Raw genomic sequence first — 21,894 nt, 5'->3', positions numbered from 1 at the left:
AAAACCACAGAAACATTTTGAAGACACTGGACTGTATAGGAAATGCGCTTGATTATATTTTCCAGCCAGTTAAAGGATCCCTCACTGATTTGTACTGGTTTCTCTATCCAAATAGTGAATGCCTTGATGTTTTATAGCTTCCTTGCCTCCAATCCTTTTTAGAACAAGGAGAAGATTCTTGAGAGTCCCTTGGAAAGCAAGGAGATCAAATTAGTCAATCCTAAAGGAAATCAGCCCTGAATATTCATTGGAAGGACAGATGCTGAAGCTGAAACTCCATTACTTGGACCACCTGCTGCAAAGAGCCAACTCATTGGAAAAGACCCTGATGCTGGGAAAGATTGAAGGCAGGAGGAGAAAGGGATGACAGAGGATGAGATGCTTGGATGGCATCACTGACTCAAGGGAGATGAGTTTGAGCGAGCTCTGGGAGATGTTGAAGGACAGGGAAGCCTGGCGTGCTGCAGTCCATGGGGCTGCAAAGAGTCGGACACGACTGAGTGACTGAGCAACAAGCACAAAATGAATCAATGAATAAGGCCTGTCATCCATTTCAACTATAATCTACTTTCTTAAAGAGATTGGACCCTCTTTGCTTTTGAACAGCTTAAAACATTTTCTAGCTGCCAAGTTAATATGGCTGTTTCATATATTATAATCACCTTCAAACCATGTATATACTTAACACCCTAAGCTATTATTCAGCTTTCATAGCAGAAGAGGCAAGAGGAAAACCTACAAAAGGGCAGGTGTTGAAGCCATCCTCAAGGACTGTCACTGTATAATCAGGCCCACCCAGGTTGGAGTACAAGCATCAGGGTCTTCGTTCTTCCAATAACTCTTTCTCTTACAACAGGAGAAAGTATATGCATATGATAATGCCAGTATATGTATATTATGATGTTCTGACAAAACAGAATGTAGGAAAAACAGCATGCTATAAGATAGTGATGATAACAACCATCTTTGCTAGACAAGCATTAGAAAGTCTTGCCCCCTCTGTCTTTTCCAGACTGTAAGTAAAATGTGCTTCTGATTTGTTGTGCAGGGCAGCATTTGGCAAGGAGTCGGAAGTTCTTATTGGGAACCTGGGTGATAAATTAATCCCTCCACAAGACATCCTCTGTGACGTCAGCGACCTCAAAGCCTTGGCCAACATGCACGAGAGCTTGGAATGGTTAGCAGGCCGAACAAAGTCAGCTTTCTCCAGTCTTTCTACGTCCCAGAGTAAGTATTGGTGGGGTGGATCTTGTGGGGACAGCTGAGAAACTAGGCTGAGTACATTCATTTGAAATGAGAGAGTGTCTACACGTCTCCGTATGGGCACATGTCCAAACTGTCAGAAGATCCGTGCAAGGATTCTTCTTGTGCTGAGCCTCTGGTACTTTGGGGTTCTGTGAAATGAAGAAATCTTGACTTCTGTGTGTTGGGGCATGGGAAGTCAAAAAAGGTCCATGTTAGCATAGCTTGACATTAAACCTTAGAAACCCAGAATCATGTAAGATAGAAACACCATGTCTCAAGAACAGAAAGCAGTATATTTTGTCCTCCTTACGATTTCTCAAGGGTAGAAACTATGTCTCGGAGCTCAAAGTTGTGTATTTGGTTGATATTTTCATTTTAATTGATAGAAAAGAAATGAAAAATATCTAAAAAGACAATTATATTGATAGAAATGGTTAATGTGCTAGAAAACAGACAATGAGAAAAACAATTATTCTAGATAAGAGATGGCTAAAAGATAACCTCATTATACATTTCAGGGGAATTAAGGGATAGGGTCTGAAGTGAAAATAGGAAACCTGTTTTTCTATCAAGGAGCAATGATCAGTTATTTCAAAATAATTTCGAAACTTTGGGACACAAAATTTATTCATTAAGTATAACATAAATACTTTTTAAAAGCATTAGTAAAGAAGTGTTAAACAGTTAAAATAAAGGCAAAGAAAAAACGATAATGCAGAAGGAATAAAGGAGATGGCAGATTTGAACGCATGAATGGAGGCACAGAAAACAGGATAGAAAATAGCAAAATAACAGCAAGAACATGAAAGAAACTAAATCAGCTCTGAAGTTAATATTAGACTGAACTGTTAGAAGATTATTAAAGGAAAAGCTTATATTATTTGGACTGTGAACTTCAAAGACAGTTATTTTTTATCACTGTCTCTTGAAAAGTTATTATTACTTGATGAACCATGATTTCCAGACCCAAGAGGGAGAAGATGTGGATGAAATAAACTAGAGTAAATTATTTCCTGAAACACGAGTCTCACGGGCAGAGTCTAGGAGACTTTTGAATGCTCACTACTTATGATCTCCCGCAGGTTGTGTAGCTGTCCTGGGGGTCAGCAGGGGGTGAGAAAGAAGGATGGAAGGGAGGGGGCTTTTGATGTTAGGTATTCTGCTTTAGAAATCTCATTAAAATACTGCTCTTTGATAATATTTTTATTTTTATACTTTTATTATAGAAAATATTGCTTTTAGCTGATAATAAAATTGTACCTGTTTACTCTTAGAAATATATTCATCTACTATGGATAGCTTGGGTGCAGTATCAGTCTGAGCAGACTCTGCCTAAGTGGATACCCTTGAGAGGCTTTCAACTTTATGATCCCTTCAGATCAGGGAACCTGTCACGAGTAGTAGTTGAAATTAGCCATTTTATCTCCCAGACTCACCTCACTCCACCACCACCAACAACAAAAAAAACAGGGAGGAGCTGACTTTCCCTTTTGTTCCTTGCAAAATAAACAGCTCTGAAGAGGAACCCGATGCTTCCCATCCCAGTTTCCTTTGACTCTTGAAACGTAGGGCTGCTTGGGCTGGTGTGTTAGTGATGACTGGAAGGAGTCCTCTCGTTTGGTGGGTCATCCAAGTCTAATATTTAGTAATGCAGTCTCTTACTTTGGCAGCACAGCAGCCCAGATTTCTATTCTAAAAGGGTTCCACAAGGCAAAATAGGTTCCACACAGCCTCTACAGCAAGCCACTGAGTGATCCACGCGGGCTAACCTGGCTTCAACTATTCTCAAAAAGGGAAAGACATGCTCTCAGAGTTATGCTCAACTCTGTAATTGCACCATTTCGCTGTTGTGTTCATGTCACTAAGAGTCCCTGGTACAGTTGATGTCTAATTCATGCCTTCTATCATCTCTGGTTTTCTGACAAAGATCTCTCGTACCACGCCCGTTAATACCTCTCGTATGCTCAATTCCATTTTATAATATAAGTTGTACCCTCTCGGTTCCTTTCAGGGTGATTATTCCACCCAGTGAGTGATTTAAGTGACTGTCAGCATTTTGACGATCAGCGCAAAACCCGAGTGAACTGTAATCACTAGTTATGTTGTCTTTGTTAAAACAAAACATCAAGCAAGCCTGGTTTGTTCTGTTAGCAACATGCCTCGCTCACCCACACTCGTCTAGTCTTCGAATTCCCAGCAGAGATGCCCATTGCTGTTTATAATTTGAACAAAGCAGGGGATTCTCTGATAATGGGTTACTTTGATTGTTCCATGTCAGTGTGACTTTAGAAGGGGAATCAGGAACAGCTCTTTATATTCTTTTGAAAAGTGAACCACATGATTACCTCAACAAAAGTATTGCCAAGTCTGGAGACTCAATAGCATGAGGAAAATGCCAGCCCTTTGTCTAGCATTCCCAGAGACTCAGGTGGGGGAAAGTCAAGAAAAGAAGTATAGAAGTTTATTTTTTGTCCACATCTGTTCAACTATTTTGGATGATAATACTGTGCCTTATTATAATTAAGGTACATGGAGAAAGTTTGCAGAAAATTATTTTCATAGTAAAAAACAATCTCTTTAGATACTATAACAGGATTCTCCTCCTGTTCAATATAAAGACATGAAATATTTCAAGTAGAGGAGAATGGCAGAGCATGGCTGGCCATGTGCCCAGAAAATAAGAGTTGACCCTTTTTTCAAAGATGGTTTTTCTGTCTCTTCTACTATTTTGTTTTCCTTACACTTAGGAGAGTCTCCTTACCTCATGTAGATCCTAACTGCACCGAAGACACTGCTCCTTTTTCATCCCTCCACAGTCCTTTGTTCCTGCTCCATTTCTCCCAGTACTCTCCTGCTCAGTCTTCCTTCAACGTATTCTACTTAAAATTCTTTGTGTTGAGTGCTCAGTTACTTCAGTCGTGTCTGACTTTTTGTGACCCCATGGACCGTAGCCCACCAGGCTCCTCTGTCCGTGGGATTTCCCAGGCAAGAAGACTGGAGTGGATTGCCATTCCCTCCTCCAGGGCATCTTCCCGACCCAGGGATCAAACCCATGTTTCCTGCATCTTCTGCATTGCAGGCAGATTCTTTCCTACTGAGCCATCTGGGAAGCCTGGTGACAGTCACAGCCCAATTAAAGGACCAAAAAAATTCTTTGATTTATAAAACCAGTAAATCAAAGGCTTCAGATGTGGCTGAACGCAGAGGTTCACAAGATAACAGGACATAACAGACCTGTTTACACGCCTGCGCCCTCTCTCTCCCCCATTCGTTATTTTTGCTGTATTCCTTTATTTCATCTCAGGGAAGACCTTTTCATATAGTAACATTCTTGGCCACCAGCAGCCCCAAGATTATTTGATCCCAGACAGAAAGAGCATTTTTACTAAGAGCTCATGAAGCCGTCCTAAGGAAGACTTGGATTGACCTAACTTGGCCTCCGCTCGTGGGTCTCAGTTTCTCCTTGTATACGCCTTGGTTTCTAACTCTCTATCCCCCTACCCACGGCTCAGTCTCCCACTCCCACTCCTAGAATCTCTGTGTTCAGGATCTGTTTTTAACAAATATGCTTCCAGTGCAAGGAAGTTGAGCAGGACCATGTTTAGTGTTGGACATTCAGGATCTAGATTTATAGGTACCTCCCGTCATTGATCAGAGTTTCAACTTTGTAGTCAAGGCACAGACTATCTGTCCTCTGTAATAGCTGCTGTTTGTAAGAATACTAAATAAAAAGTCTGAAATTAACTTTAAGAAAATTCTCAGCAAAATGTGACCTACATAGAAATTGTTAAAGTGCATTCAATTGAAACACTAATGATTTTCTTTTGTATTTTATCCCTGTGTTTTAAGGAGGTGTTGCTTTTAAAAATAGAGTACAGAGAACTTGAAGGGGGCTCCAGGGCTTATTTTCACTGCCTTGCTTCCTCAGGGGTCCCTTCTTCCTTTCTTGGATTCTGCAAAAATCTCCAGGATTAGAGAATCTACAACTTCTTGATTATATATTCTGCTCTTTAAGTAACCTTACCATTGAGGAGGTCATCTAGTTTTTATTAACCTCCCTTTGCTTCAGTCTAAACCTCTTTCTTCTGTCCTATGCCTCAGAAATTAAATGTTGAATATTTTTTCTATAAAATAATGTGCCTGAAAACATTTCCCTGGCCTCTACCTGCCCATCCCTGGATGTTAAAGACTTTTGGCCTGAGGCTGCCAGTGTCTCAGTCCAGAACAACCAAGCTGGACTCAGGCTCCTGGCAGCATTAGGAGCCCAGATCAGCCTCTCAGATGGTGGTTTAATTGTTAGCCTTTCTGAATTTGGCTGATATTGAAAGTTCGTTCGACCCCAGGTTTATCTTGCTCTGGCTCCCTCAACTCCCATTACTGTGGTTCTTGTTGTGCCCACGTACATGGATAATAAAAAGTCATACCATAATCTTTTTTTTTTTTTGAGAAACCACAGGGTCAAATAAATCTCATAACTTTGTTTCCCAGAATTGGCTCATGAATTACAGTACTAGCTATGCAGTTATACTGTTTTTTTCAATTGCATTAAGAAATGCGTAGCATCAGATACACCATCTTAACCGGTTTTAAGTGTACAGGTCAGTAGAGTTGTGTTCACAGTGTGTTTATTACTACGCATCAGGTTTCTGAAACTTTTCCGCCTCACAGAACTGAAACCCTATACCCCTCAACACCCGATTTCCCCCTCTCCCCCAGCCCCTGATGTAACCACTGTCTACTTTCTATTTCTATGAGTTTGACGACTATTTTTCAAATTTTTTTTATTCAACTTTTTTTTTTTTTTTTGGCAACCACGTGACATGTAGGATCTTAGTTCACCAACCAGGGATCAAACCCACACCCCCTGCAGTGGAAGCCCAGAGTCTTAACCACCAGACCACCAGGAAAGTCCCAAGGTTGACTACTTTAGATGCCCCCATATAAGTGGAGGGGGCTTCCCTGGTGGCGCAGTGGTTAAGAACCCACCTGCCAATGCAGGAGATGAATGTTCAACCCCTGGGTCGGGAAGATCCCCTGGAGAAGGAAATGGCAATCCACTCCAGTGTTAGTATTCTTGCCTGGGAAGTCCCATGGACAGAGAAGCCTGGTGGGCTACAGTCCATGGAGTTGCAAAAGAGTGTGACATGACTTAGTGACTATAAACAATAACAATATAAATGGAATTATACAGTATTTGTATTTTTGTGACTGTCTCATTTCACAGTGTCCTCAAAGTGTATCTGTATTATAGCAAATGACCGAATTCCCTTTTTTTTTTAATGGCTGAATAATATTCTGTTGTATGGATATACTGCATTTTCTTTACCCAGACATCTCTCAGTGGGTATTTATATTTCATCCATCTCTTGGTTATTGTGAATATTCCCACAGTGACACAGAAGGGTGCCAATAATACTTCTTTCTTAGAATGTGCCGGGAGAAATATCAATAACCTCAGATATGCAGATGACACCACCCTTATGGCAGAAAGTGAAGAGGAACTCAAAAGCCTCTTGATGAAAGTGAAAGTGGAGAGCGAAAAAGCTGGCTTAAAGCTCAACATTCAGAAAACGAAGATCATGGCATCCGGTCCCATCATTTCATGGGAAATAGATGGGGAAACAGTGTCAGACTTTATTTTTCTGGGCTCCAAAATCACTGCAGATGGTGACTGCAGCCATGAAATTAAAAGACGCTTACTCCTTGGAAGGAAAGTTATGACCAACCTAGATAGCATATTCAAAAGCAGAGACATTATTTTGCCAACAAAAGTTCGTCTAGTCAAGGCTATGGTTTTTCCTGTGGTCATGTATGGATGTGAGAGTTGGACTGTGAAGAAAGCTGAGCGCCAAAGAATTGATGCTTTTGAACTGTGGTGTTGGAGAAGACTCTTGAGAGTCCCTTGGACTGCAAGGAGATCCAACCAGTCCATTCTGAAGGAGATCAGCCCTGGGATTTCTTTGGAAGGAATGATGCTAAAGCTGAAGCTCCAGTACTTTGGCCACCTCAAGCGAGGAGTTGACTCATTGGAAAAGACCCTGATGCTGAGAGGGATTGGGGGCAGGAGGAGAAGGGGACGACAGAGGATGAGATGGCTGGATGTCATCACTGACTCGATGGACGTGAGTCTGAGTGAACTCCGGGAGTTGGTGATGGACAGGGAGGCCTGGCGTGCTGCAATTCGTGGGGTCGCAAGGAGTTGGACACGACTGAGCAACTGATCTGATCTGATCTGATAGAAATCATCTGGTCTAACTCAGATGTTTTGCACATAAGGAAATTAAGGTTTCAAAATGATCACTCTGCACATCTCTACCTGAACTCCAATGGAAACAAGTCCTCAAATTGCCAGTTTAACTTTCTTCCACATCATTGTCTTGACCATGACCGAGATTAAGTACTAGAAGTGATAGCACTTCATACCATATTCCTCCTAAACCACCAGGAAGGTCACCTTTTTTTTTTGTTTAATGAAAGCAATTAAATGCCTACAGTTAACTTGTCATCATTTCTGATCATCGTCTTTTATGTAACCAGACTTCCTGTGCTTTAAATATGTTGGATATTGCACATACCCCTTTCTGAATTTTATCTTAGTTATAATAAAATAGTTTTTCTCCCTCTTTTTAATTGTTCTACAAGTATTTTCTAAGTTAGAAACGCCACCTGTCTTGTTATTATATTCAGTTCAGTTCAGTTGCTCAATCATGTCCGACTCGTTGTGACCCCATGGGCTGCAGCATGCAAGGCTTCCTTGTCCATCACCAACTTCCAGAGTTTGCTCAAACTCATGTCCAAGTCAGTGATGTCATCCAAGCATCTCATCCTCTGTCATCCTCTTCTCCTCCTGCCTTCAATCTTTCCCAGCATCAGGGTCTTTTCCAATGAGTTGGTTCTTCTAATCAGGTGACCAAAGTATTGGAGTTTCAGCTTCAGTATCAATCCTTCCAATGAATACCCAGGACTGATCTCCTTTAGGATGGACTGGTTGGATCTCCTTGCAGTCCAAGGGACTCTCAAGAGTCTTCTCCAACACAACAGTTCAAAAGCATCAATTCTTCGGTGCTCAGCTTTCTTTATAGTCCATCTCTCACATCCATACTTGACTACTGGAAAAACCATAGCGTCGACTAGACAGACCTTTGTCAGCAAAGTAATGTCTCTACTTTTTATTATGCTATCTAGGTTGGTCATAGCTTTTCTTCCAAGGAGCAAGCATCTTTTGATTTCATGGCTGCAGTCACCATCTGCACTGACTTTGGAGCCCAAGAAAATAAAGTCTGTCACTGTTTCCATTGTTTCCCCTTCTATTTGCCATGAAGTGATGAGACCAGATGCCTTGATCTTAGTTTTTTGAAAGTTGAGTTTTAAGTCAGCTTTTTACTTTCCTCTTCCTTTCATCAAGAGGCTTTTTAGTTCCTCTTCACTTTCTGCCATAAGGGTGGTATCATCTACATATCTGAGGTTATTGATATTTCTCCCGGCAATCTTGATTCCAGTTCATGCTTCATCCAGCCCAGCATTTTGCATGATGTACTCTGCATATGTTAAATAAGCAGGATGACAATATGCAGCCTTGACGTACTCCTTTCCCAATTTGGAACCAGTCCATTATTCCATGTCCAGTTGTAACTGTTGCTTCCTGACCTGCATATATATTTCTCAGGAGGCAGGTAAGATGGTCCCATCTTTTTAAGAATTTTCCATAGTTTGTTGTGGTCCACAAAGTCAAAGGCTTTAGCATAGTCCATAAAGTAGAAGTAGATGTTTTTTCTGGAACTCTCTTGCTTTTTTGATGATCCAACGGATGTTATCAATTTGATCTCTGGTTCCTCTGCCTTTTCTAAATCCAGCTTGAACATCTGGAAGTTCTTGGTTCATGTACTGTTGAAGCCTGGCTTGGAGAATTTTGAGCATTGCTTTGCTAATGTGTGAGATGAGTGCAATTTTGCAGTAGTTTGAACATTCTTTGGCATTGCCTTTCTTTGGGATTGTAATGAACACTGACCTTTTCCAGTCCTGTGGCCACTGCTGAGTTTTCTAAATTTGCTGGTATGTTGAGTGTAACACTTTAACAGCATCATCTTTTAAGATTTGAAATAGTGTGTTACAGAATATATTCTAGCTACTGTACTTCCCTATACAGCAGCCACTAATCTTGTGTAGTTATTTATATTGAAATTAATTAGGACTAACTAAAATATATAATTCATTTGCTTCGGTATACTAGCCACATTTCAGATATTCAGTGAGTACTCTCGTGAACATGGCAGTTATACCACGTTTCCATCTTCACAGAAGGTTCTGTTAGTGTTACAGCTCATCACTTAGGTCACTGTTGATGAAGGTCTAAAATCCTGCCAGTCCATACAGCTGGCTTTACGAAACTTACTTGAAATGTCCTCTTAGTTATATCAAGACATCATAAATACTTCAATTGTCCAGTCTCCAAATCTCCTGCAGAGAAGTATGTTTCAGGCCCAGCATTTTCTAAAACTCTTCTGTTGATACTATAGACAAGAGAGTTTAGTGACCAAATACACTTGAGAAACATTAAAGAACATTAAATATAGTTCCTGCATACAGTAAAACTGTTCAAACCTTAGTATGTTAACGAGGGACTTCCCTGGGTCCAGAAGTTAAGACGTCACCTTCCAGTGCAGAGAATACAAGTTCGGTCCCTGGTCAGGGAGCTAAGATCCTACATACTCCATGGCCAAAAACCCAAAGCATAATATAGAAGCAATATTATAACCAATTCAATAAAGACTTTTTTAAACGGTCTAAAAAAATTCTTTTAAAAAATATGTTAATTGGAGTAATTATGACAGGGCAGTGTTTCCCAGACTTCTTTATTGATGGAATTCTCTCACCCCAGAGCATCTTACAGGACTTTACTGCTCTATTTATATAATTTGTTGAGAGTCTTTTTATTTCTCCCAACATAATCAGGCACAAGACAGGACATACATCTCCCTGTTGCAGGCGTGCAATTTCATAATATTGGCAGATCTGCACAGTATCAGGTGACTTCTGTGGCAATTTGGTTATTTTGTTATTTGATTTGATTATCTTTAGAAATGTTCAGGCCAACCAATATGAAATGACTATGGCTTCCTTTTTGCTTGTTTCAAACCTGACTGCTCTCCAATCATTACACATCTCTCATGATTCCCAAGAGATTTCAGCTGCTAATGTGTTGTGTTGGCCAAAAAGTTCATTAGAATTTTTCCATAAGGTGCTATAGAAAATCCCAAAGGAACTTTTTGGCCAGCCCAGTGATTGCACGCTTCAATTCACTGATGAATGCTAATATATCCATTGTGGGACTTCAGAGATTTATTTTTAAGAGAAATTCTAATTTAGAATACTTTTAGATTATACTTGCAAAGACAGTGCAGATTTCCTGTGTATCTCATACCCAGTTTTCCTAATTGTTAACATCTTAAATTTGTCACAACTGATAAACCAATATTAATCCATTATCATTCATTAAGGTCTATATTCATATTACCTTGTTTTTTATCTAAAGGCCTTTTTCTGTTCCAGGATCTCATCTAGGGTATCATAATACATATAATCATAATCTCTTTAGACTGTGACATGTTCCTAGTCTTTTCTTGATTTTGATGATCTTGACAGTTTAGAGGAATACTGGTCAGATTTTTTGCAGAATGTCCTTCAATACGGATTTGTCTAATCTCTTTTCATGATTACATTGGGCTTGTAGGTTTGGGAAGGAAAAGCACAAAGATAAAACCATTCTCATCACATCTATCAAGGCAAACTTCTATCAGTGTGACTTATCGCTGGTGATGTTCTAGGATTGATTTTTATGCCTCCAATTCATATGGTCCCCTCTAGACTGCTCCTTCTGAATTCTAGATTGACTTTCCACTTTCCCACCACAAATTGCTTTTGTCTATCTTTCTAGTGATGAATTTTTTTTTTAACATGATGAATGCATCTATTATAAGCCCAGTGTTTGGACAAGTTGAATAGCTTGCTTAAAAAAATAGTTGTCCACCTTAAACAGTTATGCAGTTGATAGATTATAATCTTGTGGATCTGAAAACCTTTATACAGAAGATGTTTTTTCTTCCTCTGAGCCACTCATTTAGGGTCTGTAACTACTTCTTAGTTGCCGTGTGTACTAAACAATCTGTAGTAAATGTGTACAATCATTAATTTCGGACAAGGCCATGCTGAGATTAAACTGCTCTCTGAATTTTTCTTCACCAAAAATAGTTTTATTTTAGCTCATTTACATTAGGTCCTTCTAATATGCATTGTTGACTCAAAACTCATTTGTAAGTGAAAGTTATTTCCTGAAAAATATCCTTTTAGAGTAGCAGTTCTCAAAGTTAGCTGCATGTCAATTATAATCAGTTGGGGAGTTTTAAAAAATACTCATCAACACAACATTATAAAGCAATTAGTCTCCAATTAAAAAAGAAATTTAAAAGGTTGTCAAAATGCAACATCGCCTCTTCCCCCAAAAAAATACTGATGCTGGGCCCTGCTCCAGATTTTCATTTAATTTGTGCCAAAATGTGGCCTGGGGATCCTTAAAACATTCAAATCAGGGGTTGAGAACCACTATTGTAAGGGATTGGTTCTCAACCTTGACTTGTATTAAGATGACTTATAGAGTTTCCAGTCACATTCTCTGGGGGACATGCTCAGAGTACCAAGCTTTTAACAATCATCTCAGGCAATTTTGGCTTCCCTGGTGGCTCAGATGGTAAAACAATCTGCCTGCAATGCAGGAGACCCAGGTTCAATCCCTGGGTTGGAAAGATCCCCTGGAGAAGGAAATGGCAACCCACTCCAATATGCTTGCCTGGAGAATCCCATAGACAGAGGAGTCTGGCGGGCTACAGTCCATGGGGTCACAAAAATTTGGACATGACTGAGTGCTGAAGAATTGATGCTTTTAAACTGTGGTGTTGGAGAAAACTCTTGAGAGTCCCTTGGACCGCAAGAGATCCAACCAGTCCATCCTAAAGGAGATCAGTCCTGAGTGTTCATTGGAAGGACTGATGTTGAAGCCAAAACTCCAGTACTTTGGCCACCTGATGCAAAGAGCTGACTCATTTGAAAAGACCCTGATGCTGGGAAAGATTGAAGGCAGGAGGAGAAGGGGACGACAGAGGATGAGATGGTTGGATGGCATCACCGACTCAATGGACATGAGTTTGAGTAGACTCTGGGAGTTGGTGGTGGACAGGAAGGCCTGGCGTGCTGCAGTCAAGGACATGACTGAGTGACTGAACTGAACTGAGCAACTAATACACTGAGGCAATTTCAACAAATAGCCAAGGTGGAGAGCCACTGATTTTTGATCTGAAATTCCTCCAAAATGTCTTCTTGGAGTAGCTCTTCTTTTGGGGAAATACTCTATAGTTATTTTGCCAGGTCTGGTCTCAAAAGTTTGGGGTTAGCACGACTTCCCTTTTTACAGACAAGAACACCAGGCTCAGAGTGTGGCACAGAAGCAGGACAGCCGCCCACTTCTGCTCAGCAGTCCCTAGTCACCCCAGCTGTTTCCCCACACCTGATTAAAGACAGAAATCTTCCTCTTCCCTTCTTCAAATCAGTTAAATGAGAAGGGCACAGGAATCAGTGCCTCTCTTAACACAAAAGGCTGTGATTGCCAAACCAATTGAATGAATGTGGAAGTGTTTACAAGTGAATTATATCGTTGCAAATGAAGATGGACAAGGTCCAAGTGTCTATACACCCCCATCCCTCAAACACATGGTTTTGTGGCAGACCAGGGGGTCTTTGTGCACTGCTATGATTTAACATTTTCTAGGAGATGGAATAGGAATTGAATATGAATAGAGCTTGCTGTCATGGGCTTTTTCTGCCTTAATGGCAAACAAAAGATAAAATCCAGGCTCCCCCTCCCCTTGCTGTTTGGTTTTCTGCCTTGACACAAATGAGAATAAAAACGTCCCTAGCCAAGATCTCATGGGACATTGTCCTGGTTCAGCTTCGCCTCTGTCAAATCATTAAGCCAGAGTTTTCCTGTCATGATTTCATCTGATTGTTTTTAATTAAAACTCCGTGCATGGTAATTTCTCTCCTGCTCCGGTATTTACAAGTTTCAAATATTTGTAGACTGTTATCAGACCAGCTCCTCCTCAGCAGTTGCTTAGCCTAACTCTACACATTTAGTTTCTCAAATCGTCTTTTTGAGGTTGGGCTTTCTCCGCCATAATCATTTTTTGGTCTCATTAGCTGTCATTTTCTTCAGCCAGCTCTCATTCTGTGGTTTCATCATTCCTCTTCCTCTTTTGGTGACAACTTCCAAATTCATTGTCATTGGCTGGGTTCATGAGTATACTGTTTACTGGGAAAATTGCACTAACCCCGGAAGTATACCTCGTTCAGGAGTTTGCCACCTTCTGCCCAATTCAGAATTTGTTTTGATCTTATCTATTAATAATTGATACAACTTCTACTTTTGTGTGAGCCTTGAAATATTTGGAACTGTCCAAATATACTCCCAGTATACTTGGGACATGCCCAATATACTTGGTATATGTTTTACCAGTTTCTAAACCAATCATATGTTTTGCAGGAATAGAAATGCTAAACAGTCATTTTATGATGATTCAGCTTTGTTCATTTTCAGCCTTAATTGTACTCTATTGTTCCTTAAAAGTTGATTGAAATTTATTTTAATGAAGAAAGAATTGTGTGCAAAGTCCCTGTGCTGAGGTTGTTCACATCATGTTAGGAGTTTTCTGAGACCGTATTGTTACAAACAGTGGAGATGCTGGTAATTCTGTCACTTTATAAGGAAGAACATGCGGACCCTCCCAACTCCTTCTCCACAATGGTGTACTCTGCACTGTTACTGATGATATCATCCAGGCTTCAGGCTGACCCATGGGGTTCCCATGTTCCTGTCTCCTTAGTGCATCTTAAGTACTGATACGCAGGAGTTAAGTCCCCTTTTTCAATATGTCTACTCATTTTTTTCCCTTTCTTCTCATTGAATACCCTCACATGGCTCCTAGATAGTGGTTGTTTGCTTCCCTCTTACTCTCTCTTTTAATTCACAGACTCTCTCCCTTAGTCTGCTGCTGCTAAGTCACTTCAGTCGTGTCTGACTCTGTGCGCGACCCCATAGACGGCAGCCCACCAGGCTCCCCCGTCCCTGGGATTTTCCAGGCAAGAACACTGGAGTGGGTTGCCATTTCCTTTTCCAGTGCATGAAAGTGAAAAGTGAAAGTGAAGTCGCTCAGTCGTGTCCAACTCTTAGCAACCCCATGGACTGCAGCCTATCAGGCTCCTCCGTCCATGGGATTCTCCAGGCAAGAGTAGTGGAGTGGGTGCCAGTGCCTTCTCTGCCCTAATCTAACAGGCGTGTATATAGTACATACTTGACTTTGAAGTCAAGCACACCTGGGGACAAATGAGGCAAGTTATTGTATCACCAAAGGGAAATTATTTAGCCTTTCTGAACTAAATTGGTCTCCTTGTAAAGTAGATACGATGCTGGATCCTCACTGGGTTGGTGTAAGCACTACATGAGAGGATAAACTTGGAGTTCCTAGTATGTAACACTCCATGGGAACTCAGCACCAGCTTCTTGGGGTTACGGCTATCAATCCTATCACTGGGGCGCTCACTCATTGTACTGCTCCCCAAGTACAGGGTCTTCACTTTTTCCTACCCCTTCAGACTTCTCTGAATCTCAAGTTTTATGGGTACTTTTAAAACCCTGTTAACATCTGTCCTTTGTGTTCTCCGAAACTATGAAGAGAGGGTTCCAATGCTATTGGAAACCATGTCAGAATCAACTACAGTTCCCTCCTGTCAATTAGCTGGTCATCTGTAGAGTCCGCTGTCCCAGGCTGAGTACTGATTAGAAAACAGCCTCCTACCTCCCTCAGCAAGCAGGTGGTTATCGATTGTGAAACTACAGAGGGCTAGTGCTGTGAGCATTCCAAATAATTTTGGAGTTTGTTACATGGCTGTTTCTTTGAAAAGGCCGAAATTTGTATCCAAGAGGGAAATATTTGATGAAAATATGGTAATATCATGGATTGGCTTAAGTGTGGTGGCTGGGAGCTTCCAGCTGAATGATTGAATCTTCAACAAAACTCTAAAATGGAATCTGGAAGTAGAAATAGGAATGAAAATCTCTGGGGAAAAGGGAAGGCAAAAGAAAGTGGAAAGCAAAAAAGGGCTTTAAAATGACATGCTGAAATAGAACCAGACTGAGGAGAGCGTGGAAATGTGAGATTACCCAGATTGACACCTTGAGTGGAAATGAGGAGCAGTGGCTACTTGGGCAGCAGGACTTGAATGAGAAATTGCAGGGGACTGATTTGGCTGCCAAACAGGGAAATAAAAAAACCCTTCAAGTGAGTGAGAATCAAGTTAAAGATTGTACCTGAAGGCTCTGATGATGCTATTAAACCCAAGCTTTTATCTGGAAAAGCCCTCAGATCACTGAGTGCTTTAGAACGTGAGATAAGGTCCCTAACCAACATGAAGCCATGACTTCATGAACTCCTCGCTAGAAAAAGAGTATGTCTTTTCATTTCTTCACCCTTCAGACTCAGCATGAGTGTATGACAAATGCAGGGGACCAGGAACCACAAATCCTGATGGGGAAATGGAAAGAGGCTAAAGGGTTAGCTTGGATTGAATGGAAGAAATCTCCCTCACTTTGTAGGATTGGATTTAGAAAAATGTTCTACGTGTAAACTGGATCTGGCTTTTCAGACAGCTTGCTTATTAATCAGTAGTGCACAAAGGCCGTTTGCAATCTGCCGGCCCCCAGGAGAGGGGCGATACGTGCACACATGTGTGCCTGTGACGGTCCCAGAGGACGCTGCAAGGACAGTAATGGCACTCAACATGTAGATTGTTTCATACTTTTTCAAGGGCCTTTATAATCATTAATTCTTAATCCTTTATCCCTGCCTCAAGCTGGAGTTAACAGCCTTTATTCTCTCCGTTTACAAAACATGAATATGAAACAGAAGTTTGGGCCCAAGGTCAGAGTGAGACGATGAAGTTAGGCCAAACCTGACGTTTCTCGGAGTGCAGACCACAGTGTTGGGAAAAACACCACCATCGCCTGTTGCTAGTGTGCCTCGGAGCACGAAACCAGCGCACTTCTGTTCCCCCTCATGGTTAATGCTGTTCTTTAGCTGTCTCCCCAAATCACAGCAGTCAGATGAGTGCCCGGCCGTGTCCCTAAATGCATCTATGAATGGCACTGGATGTACTTTATTTATTTTGACCACACCATGTAGCATGTGGGATCTTAGCTCTCTGACCAGGGACTGAATCCATGTCCCTTGCATTTGGAAGCACAGAGTCTTAACCACTGGACAGCCAGGGAAGTCCCTGAATACACTTTAAAAGGAGTGGTCTTGACCTTCACCTGCTATAAAAAAACTAAAACTACCACGTCCCTGCCAGAGATCTATTTTGCAACCAGATTTTTCAGGCATGTATTTAGGGAAAGGTTCTCTGGAGAACTCCATGGACTGTATAGTACATGGGGTTGCAAGAGTCGGACATGACTGACGACTGTCACTTTTCTCTTTTACTTTATTATCCTAAATTTAATATTGTAATTTATATCCACTCATAAACTCTACAATAAAAACATAAAAGACCTCCCTCCTCCTTCATATGAGGTACAGGAACGTATCAAGTGTAGGTCTCCAAGGCACAGTGTTGTTTATGAAGAGCAGTTAATGTTGTGTACTAACATCTTTAAGGTCTGGTCCTTGAATCCTAGGTGGATTTGACTGGAGTTCTTAACTAACATAATCCAATTTTTATGAAAGGAAGAATATGGAGGACTTTTCTATAAGACTGATGAAAAACCTAAGTGTTTTTCTAGAAACCAAGAATATCTGATCTGATTCTTCAAGGAAACAAAAATCCTGTAAATGTCAGAAAGATGTTACACACTGGAAAACCCCTTTGGTCAAATTCATCTAAAGAAGGTGCTATTTGTAGGTGACTTTTCAGCAAGTCTGTCAAAAGCTTCCTGCTACAGATAAAAATTCAATAACCTTTCACTGGGGAAGTGCCACAATTATCACTCATTTAAAAGCAGTCCCTCTAATAGAGTATTTTATCATGCTGGACAGTCTCTGCATTGTTCATTATTTAGTGTTTGCTAAGCTGATGGCACTTCCACAGGACTTTTCTTATCTCTCCTTCTTCAGAATTGGATTTTATATTTCCGAACCAGTCAGATATGACAAGTCATTTTCTTCCCTCTTGTCTTTTAAGAAACTCAAAACTTGATTTCTTCTTTTTTTTCCCCCCCAACAATCACCACTTAAAGATTAAAGTTATGGGAAATGTCTGTATTAACTAGCATTGGGACACACAGTAGAAGGCTATTGCATTTTAATTGCAGTGGGGGGTTTCCTCTTTGTGGTTCTTTTTATTTTCCAATATTTGTGTATTCTGTGGCTCTTTAGAGCCTCATTCTTCTAAAACACACAGTGCATGGCAAAGATGAGGTATTAGGAAATCTGATGTTGCTCGAAGACAAGGTATTATCAGAATTACTGTATTACTGAACCTCAGGAAAGGTGATAAGCTGTGTAAGTGGGTCTCTGTATATAAAGATTGTCTTTATATGAGAAACTTACTGAAAGGAAAATGATAAAGTCATTAGCCTAACACCTGGGGGAGAATGCCAGTTCAAACAATATCTCTTTCTATGTATAGCTCATTATTGAGCATCTTAACATTTTAAATCTGAAAAACTTCAGTGGTTCCAAGTGAATGATTTTTTTTTTTAATGTGTTTTCTTTACCTAAGCTTTGGACCTGATCCACAGTACATACTCTTAGGTGTTTACATTTTATCCCAGGTTTTTATCTTGCCCACTTTCCTGAAATAGTTCTATTTTCAAATTAAGATCAGGCCTCTTCTCCTTATAATGGGAAATCTCTGGGAGATTTAGGCAAGGCGTCCTGAACAAAGGACCAGAATAAAGTGGACACATATGTTCTTACTTTATTGGAAACTCTTTTCTTGAGCCCACTGAGGACCTGTCCATTTCCTCCAAGGGTTCCTCTTATACAATTTTTAGGAAAATATAAAACTTCACTCAAGAAATGATGACAAGATTTTTGACCTTTTCTCCTACAGTCTTCAAATAGTGGTGTCAGAATACTGAGAAAGATTGTGTAGAGAGAAACTCTCCCAGAAATATTAATTTTAAGACTTACGCATTATAAGTATGAAAACAGAAATAACATCAGAGTCTTTTCTCATACACTGATTATAAAGGCCACCCTTTGGATCGGCTTTATAAAATATATATATATATATATATATATATATATATATATATATTTGCTCAAACTTTACCCAGAGAGAGATGTTCCGAACTTATTTGCTCAAACTTTACCCAGAGAGAGATGTTCCGAACTTTTATCACGTCCGCTTCTGAGAGAGGGAAATGTGATGAAAAATCCACCAGCGTTATTATGTGTGTAAAGGTACCGCAAGCCCAATTAACGCATTTGCTCAAGCCAACAGCCTTTGGGCTTTTCACAGGAATCTTGGAAGTGTGGTAGAGAAACGCCCCCACATCAGAGTTCTGCATATGCTGCTGGGTCTGCCTCGCTCCGGGAAGCAGAGCAGGGGTCACTGACAGACAGATGGCTGTCACAAGCGCCACCAGTGGCCGGAAACTCCTCCCACCACCTCCTGTTTCCCCAAATAAGCGGACAGAGATGGCTTTCTTCCACACCATGCCCAGGCTGTCTCTCCCCCCGGACCCAGCCCTACCATGGAATATGGAGGCAAGACCGACATCTAATGTTACAGTCCAGCCTTATTTCTCTTCTCGGCACCAACATAACAGAGAAACACGGCCATGGCCTTGAGCTTGGACAGGGCACTTTTAACATCATCGATGGCGTTGTCTATGTTCTAAATCCCTCGCAGTAGCAGTTCCCACTACCTTAGCACCAGGGGATGGTTTTGTGGAAGACCATTTTTCCACGGACCAAGGAGGGAGGGGACGGTTTCAGGATGATTCAGGTGCATTACATTTATTGTGCACTTTATTTCTATTGTTATTACATCAGGTCCACCTCAGATCACCAGGCATTAGATCCTGGAGGTTGGGAACCCCTGCCTCACCCCTGCCTTTGAGGATCAGGTCAACTACTTTATGCATGACACTTGATCTACTGCCTACCATACAGTGATCTTTCAATAAATGGCAGTTGTTTTTCCTTCTGTTTCTTCTCCCTTTAAACTCATTTCCTCATTCTTAGCCATCCCTTTAAGAGTATTTCATTTCTGACTCTCTCATTTTACTGTCCATGTTTCCCCATGATGGAACTCAGTGTGAAATGCCCGAGTCTGCCTCTAGTTTTTCCCCTTCTCCTATCCTTCCTGCTGATAACCGGGCCTACTTGTCTACTTGATCATTTAATTTCACCATCAAGGAATCTTTGGTGCATTGCATTTGAAATTCGACTTTGAGCACTTAAGTTTAACAGCCTTCCAAGATCCATGTGGCCCTTGAACTCTGGCACAGGGTATGTTTATTCAGAGCCACAGTGAGTAAAATTTAATATTAAACCTCCACTCTCATTAAATGACTTTCTCTGTAAATTTGTACTTTTAAATCAGGAGGTATGAAAATGAAGGAGCTGTGCAATTTTAATAAAAACTGTAACAAAATGACAGTCCGTCCAGCACAGGGCCATAGGAGTTCTGAAGCTCTGAGCCTTTTAGAGGCATCAAAGGGTTCTGTGTTCAGCTGCCTCTCTTGTTAATTAGGGATTAACTTGAACATGTCTCATTGAGTTGATTATTCATATGGACTTTTTTCAGTTAGATATCTTACACATTGTTTTATTAAAAAAAAAAAGAAAAGTGAAAGTGAAGTCGCATAATTGTGTCCACCTCTTTGCAACCCCATGGACTATAGCTTGCCAGGCTTCTCAGCCCATGGGATTTTCCAGAGCACATTGCCGTTTCCTTCTCCAGGAGATCTTCCCAACCCAGGGATCAAACCCAGGTCTCCTGCATTGCAGGCAGACTTTTTACCATTTGAGTCACCAGGGAAGCCCCCAAAAAAACATAATAACTGAAGATGATTAAATATCTTAGTAGCCCTGAATATTCCTAGGAAGGTGAATGAGATACTGACACTTCAGTAATACCAGACAGAGTGAAAATTTTTAACTAAATAAATATGCATTAATTTAAAACATCTGCCATAACTTTAACATACTAAAATTTTATTAACTATATTCTGTGCGTGCATACTAAGTTGCTCAGTCATGTCCTACTCTTTGGGACCCTTATGGACTGTAGCCCCCCAGGCTCCTCTCTCCATGGGATTCTCCAGGCTAGAAATACTGGAGTGGGTTGCCATTTCCTTCTCTGGGGATCTTCCCAACCCAGAGATCGAACCTGAGTCTCTATGTCTCCTGCATTGGCAGATGAGTTCTTTACCACTAGCACCACCTGGGAAATTGTATTAACTATATTCTGTAGTATTCAGTAAAATTCTGATGGCAAAGTATAACCAGGTCCAAAGTAGGATTTTTCTTGTAAGGATCTAAAGGAGTTCAAGCCATTCTGGGGTTTAGATTAAGATTTAGATTAAGAGTTTTCCTTCTAATTGAGGTATAGTTGATATACAATGTTGTGTTAATTTCTGCTATACAGCAAAGTGATTCAGCTATCAGTTCAGTTCAGTTCAGTCGCGTCCAACTCTTTGCGACCGCATGAACCACAGCACGCCAGGCCTCCCTGTCCATCACAAACTCCCGGAGTTTACCCAACCTCACGTCCATTGAGTTGGTGATGCCATCCAACCATCTCATCCTTTGTCGTACCCTTCTCCCGCCCTCAATCTCTCCCAGCATCAGGGTCTTTTCAAATGAGTCAGTTATAAATACACATACACTTTCTTTTTTTTATAATATTCTTTTCCATTATGCTTTATCATTAGATTTTGAGCATAGTTCCCTGTTCTATACAATAGGACCTTGTTGTATATCCATTCAATATATAATAGTTTGCATCTGCTGATCCCAGACTCCCAGTTCATCCTTCCCCTACAGTTTCTGCCCCTTGGCAACCACACATCTGTTCTCTATGTCTGGGATTCTGCTTCATAGTTCATTTCTGTCATATTTTAGATTCCATATGTAAGGGATATCAGATATTTGTATTTCTCTTTCTGACTTACTTCACTTAGTGTAATAATCTCTAGGCTTATCCATGTTCCTGCAAATGACATCATATCATCTTTTTAATGACTGAGTAGAATCCCCCTGTATATACATACCACATCTTCTTTATTTATTCATCTGTTGGTCGACATTTAGGTTATTTCCATGTCTTGGCTATTGTGGATAGTACTATGAACACAGGGTTGCATGTATCTTTTCAAATTAGAGTTTTGTCTGGTTATATGCTCAGGAGGCAGATTGCTGGATCAACATGAATTTGCAAGTTGTACAGACCCAGAGTGCCCAGCATAGTGGATGAAAATAGATTCCCACCAAGTCGATCACTGCAAAATTGCAGAGCCCTCAGAATACCGAGAAAGTGCTAAACTGTCTGGGGCAGAGGGGCACAGGAGAGGTTTTAGAGAATCAAGAATCAGAA

The 21,894-nt window shown here is 40.8% G+C and overlaps 1 protein-coding gene across 1 annotated transcript in view; it reads left to right on the top strand.

The window, feature by feature from the left end:
* Positions 1–21,894, top strand: part of EXOC4 (exocyst complex component 4) — an 805,586-nt gene that overhangs the window by 683,877 nt on the left and 99,815 nt on the right. Inside the window, exon 14 of the mRNA XM_027538961.1 lies at positions 1,049–1,227. Coding sequence (XP_027394762.1) covers positions 1,049–1,227 — 179 coding nt within the window. The remainder of the gene's footprint in view (positions 1–1,048; positions 1,228–21,894) is intronic.

This window comes from Bos indicus x Bos taurus, chromosome 4 (assembly GCF_003369695.1).
Source record: "Bos indicus x Bos taurus breed Angus x Brahman F1 hybrid chromosome 4, Bos_hybrid_MaternalHap_v2.0, whole genome shotgun sequence".
In the NCBI taxonomy this organism is placed as follows: Eukaryota; Metazoa; Chordata; class Mammalia; order Artiodactyla; family Bovidae; genus Bos; species Bos indicus x Bos taurus.
The sequence above is the reverse complement of the archived record's forward strand: the minus strand, read 5'-3'. Positions and strand labels throughout refer to the sequence as shown.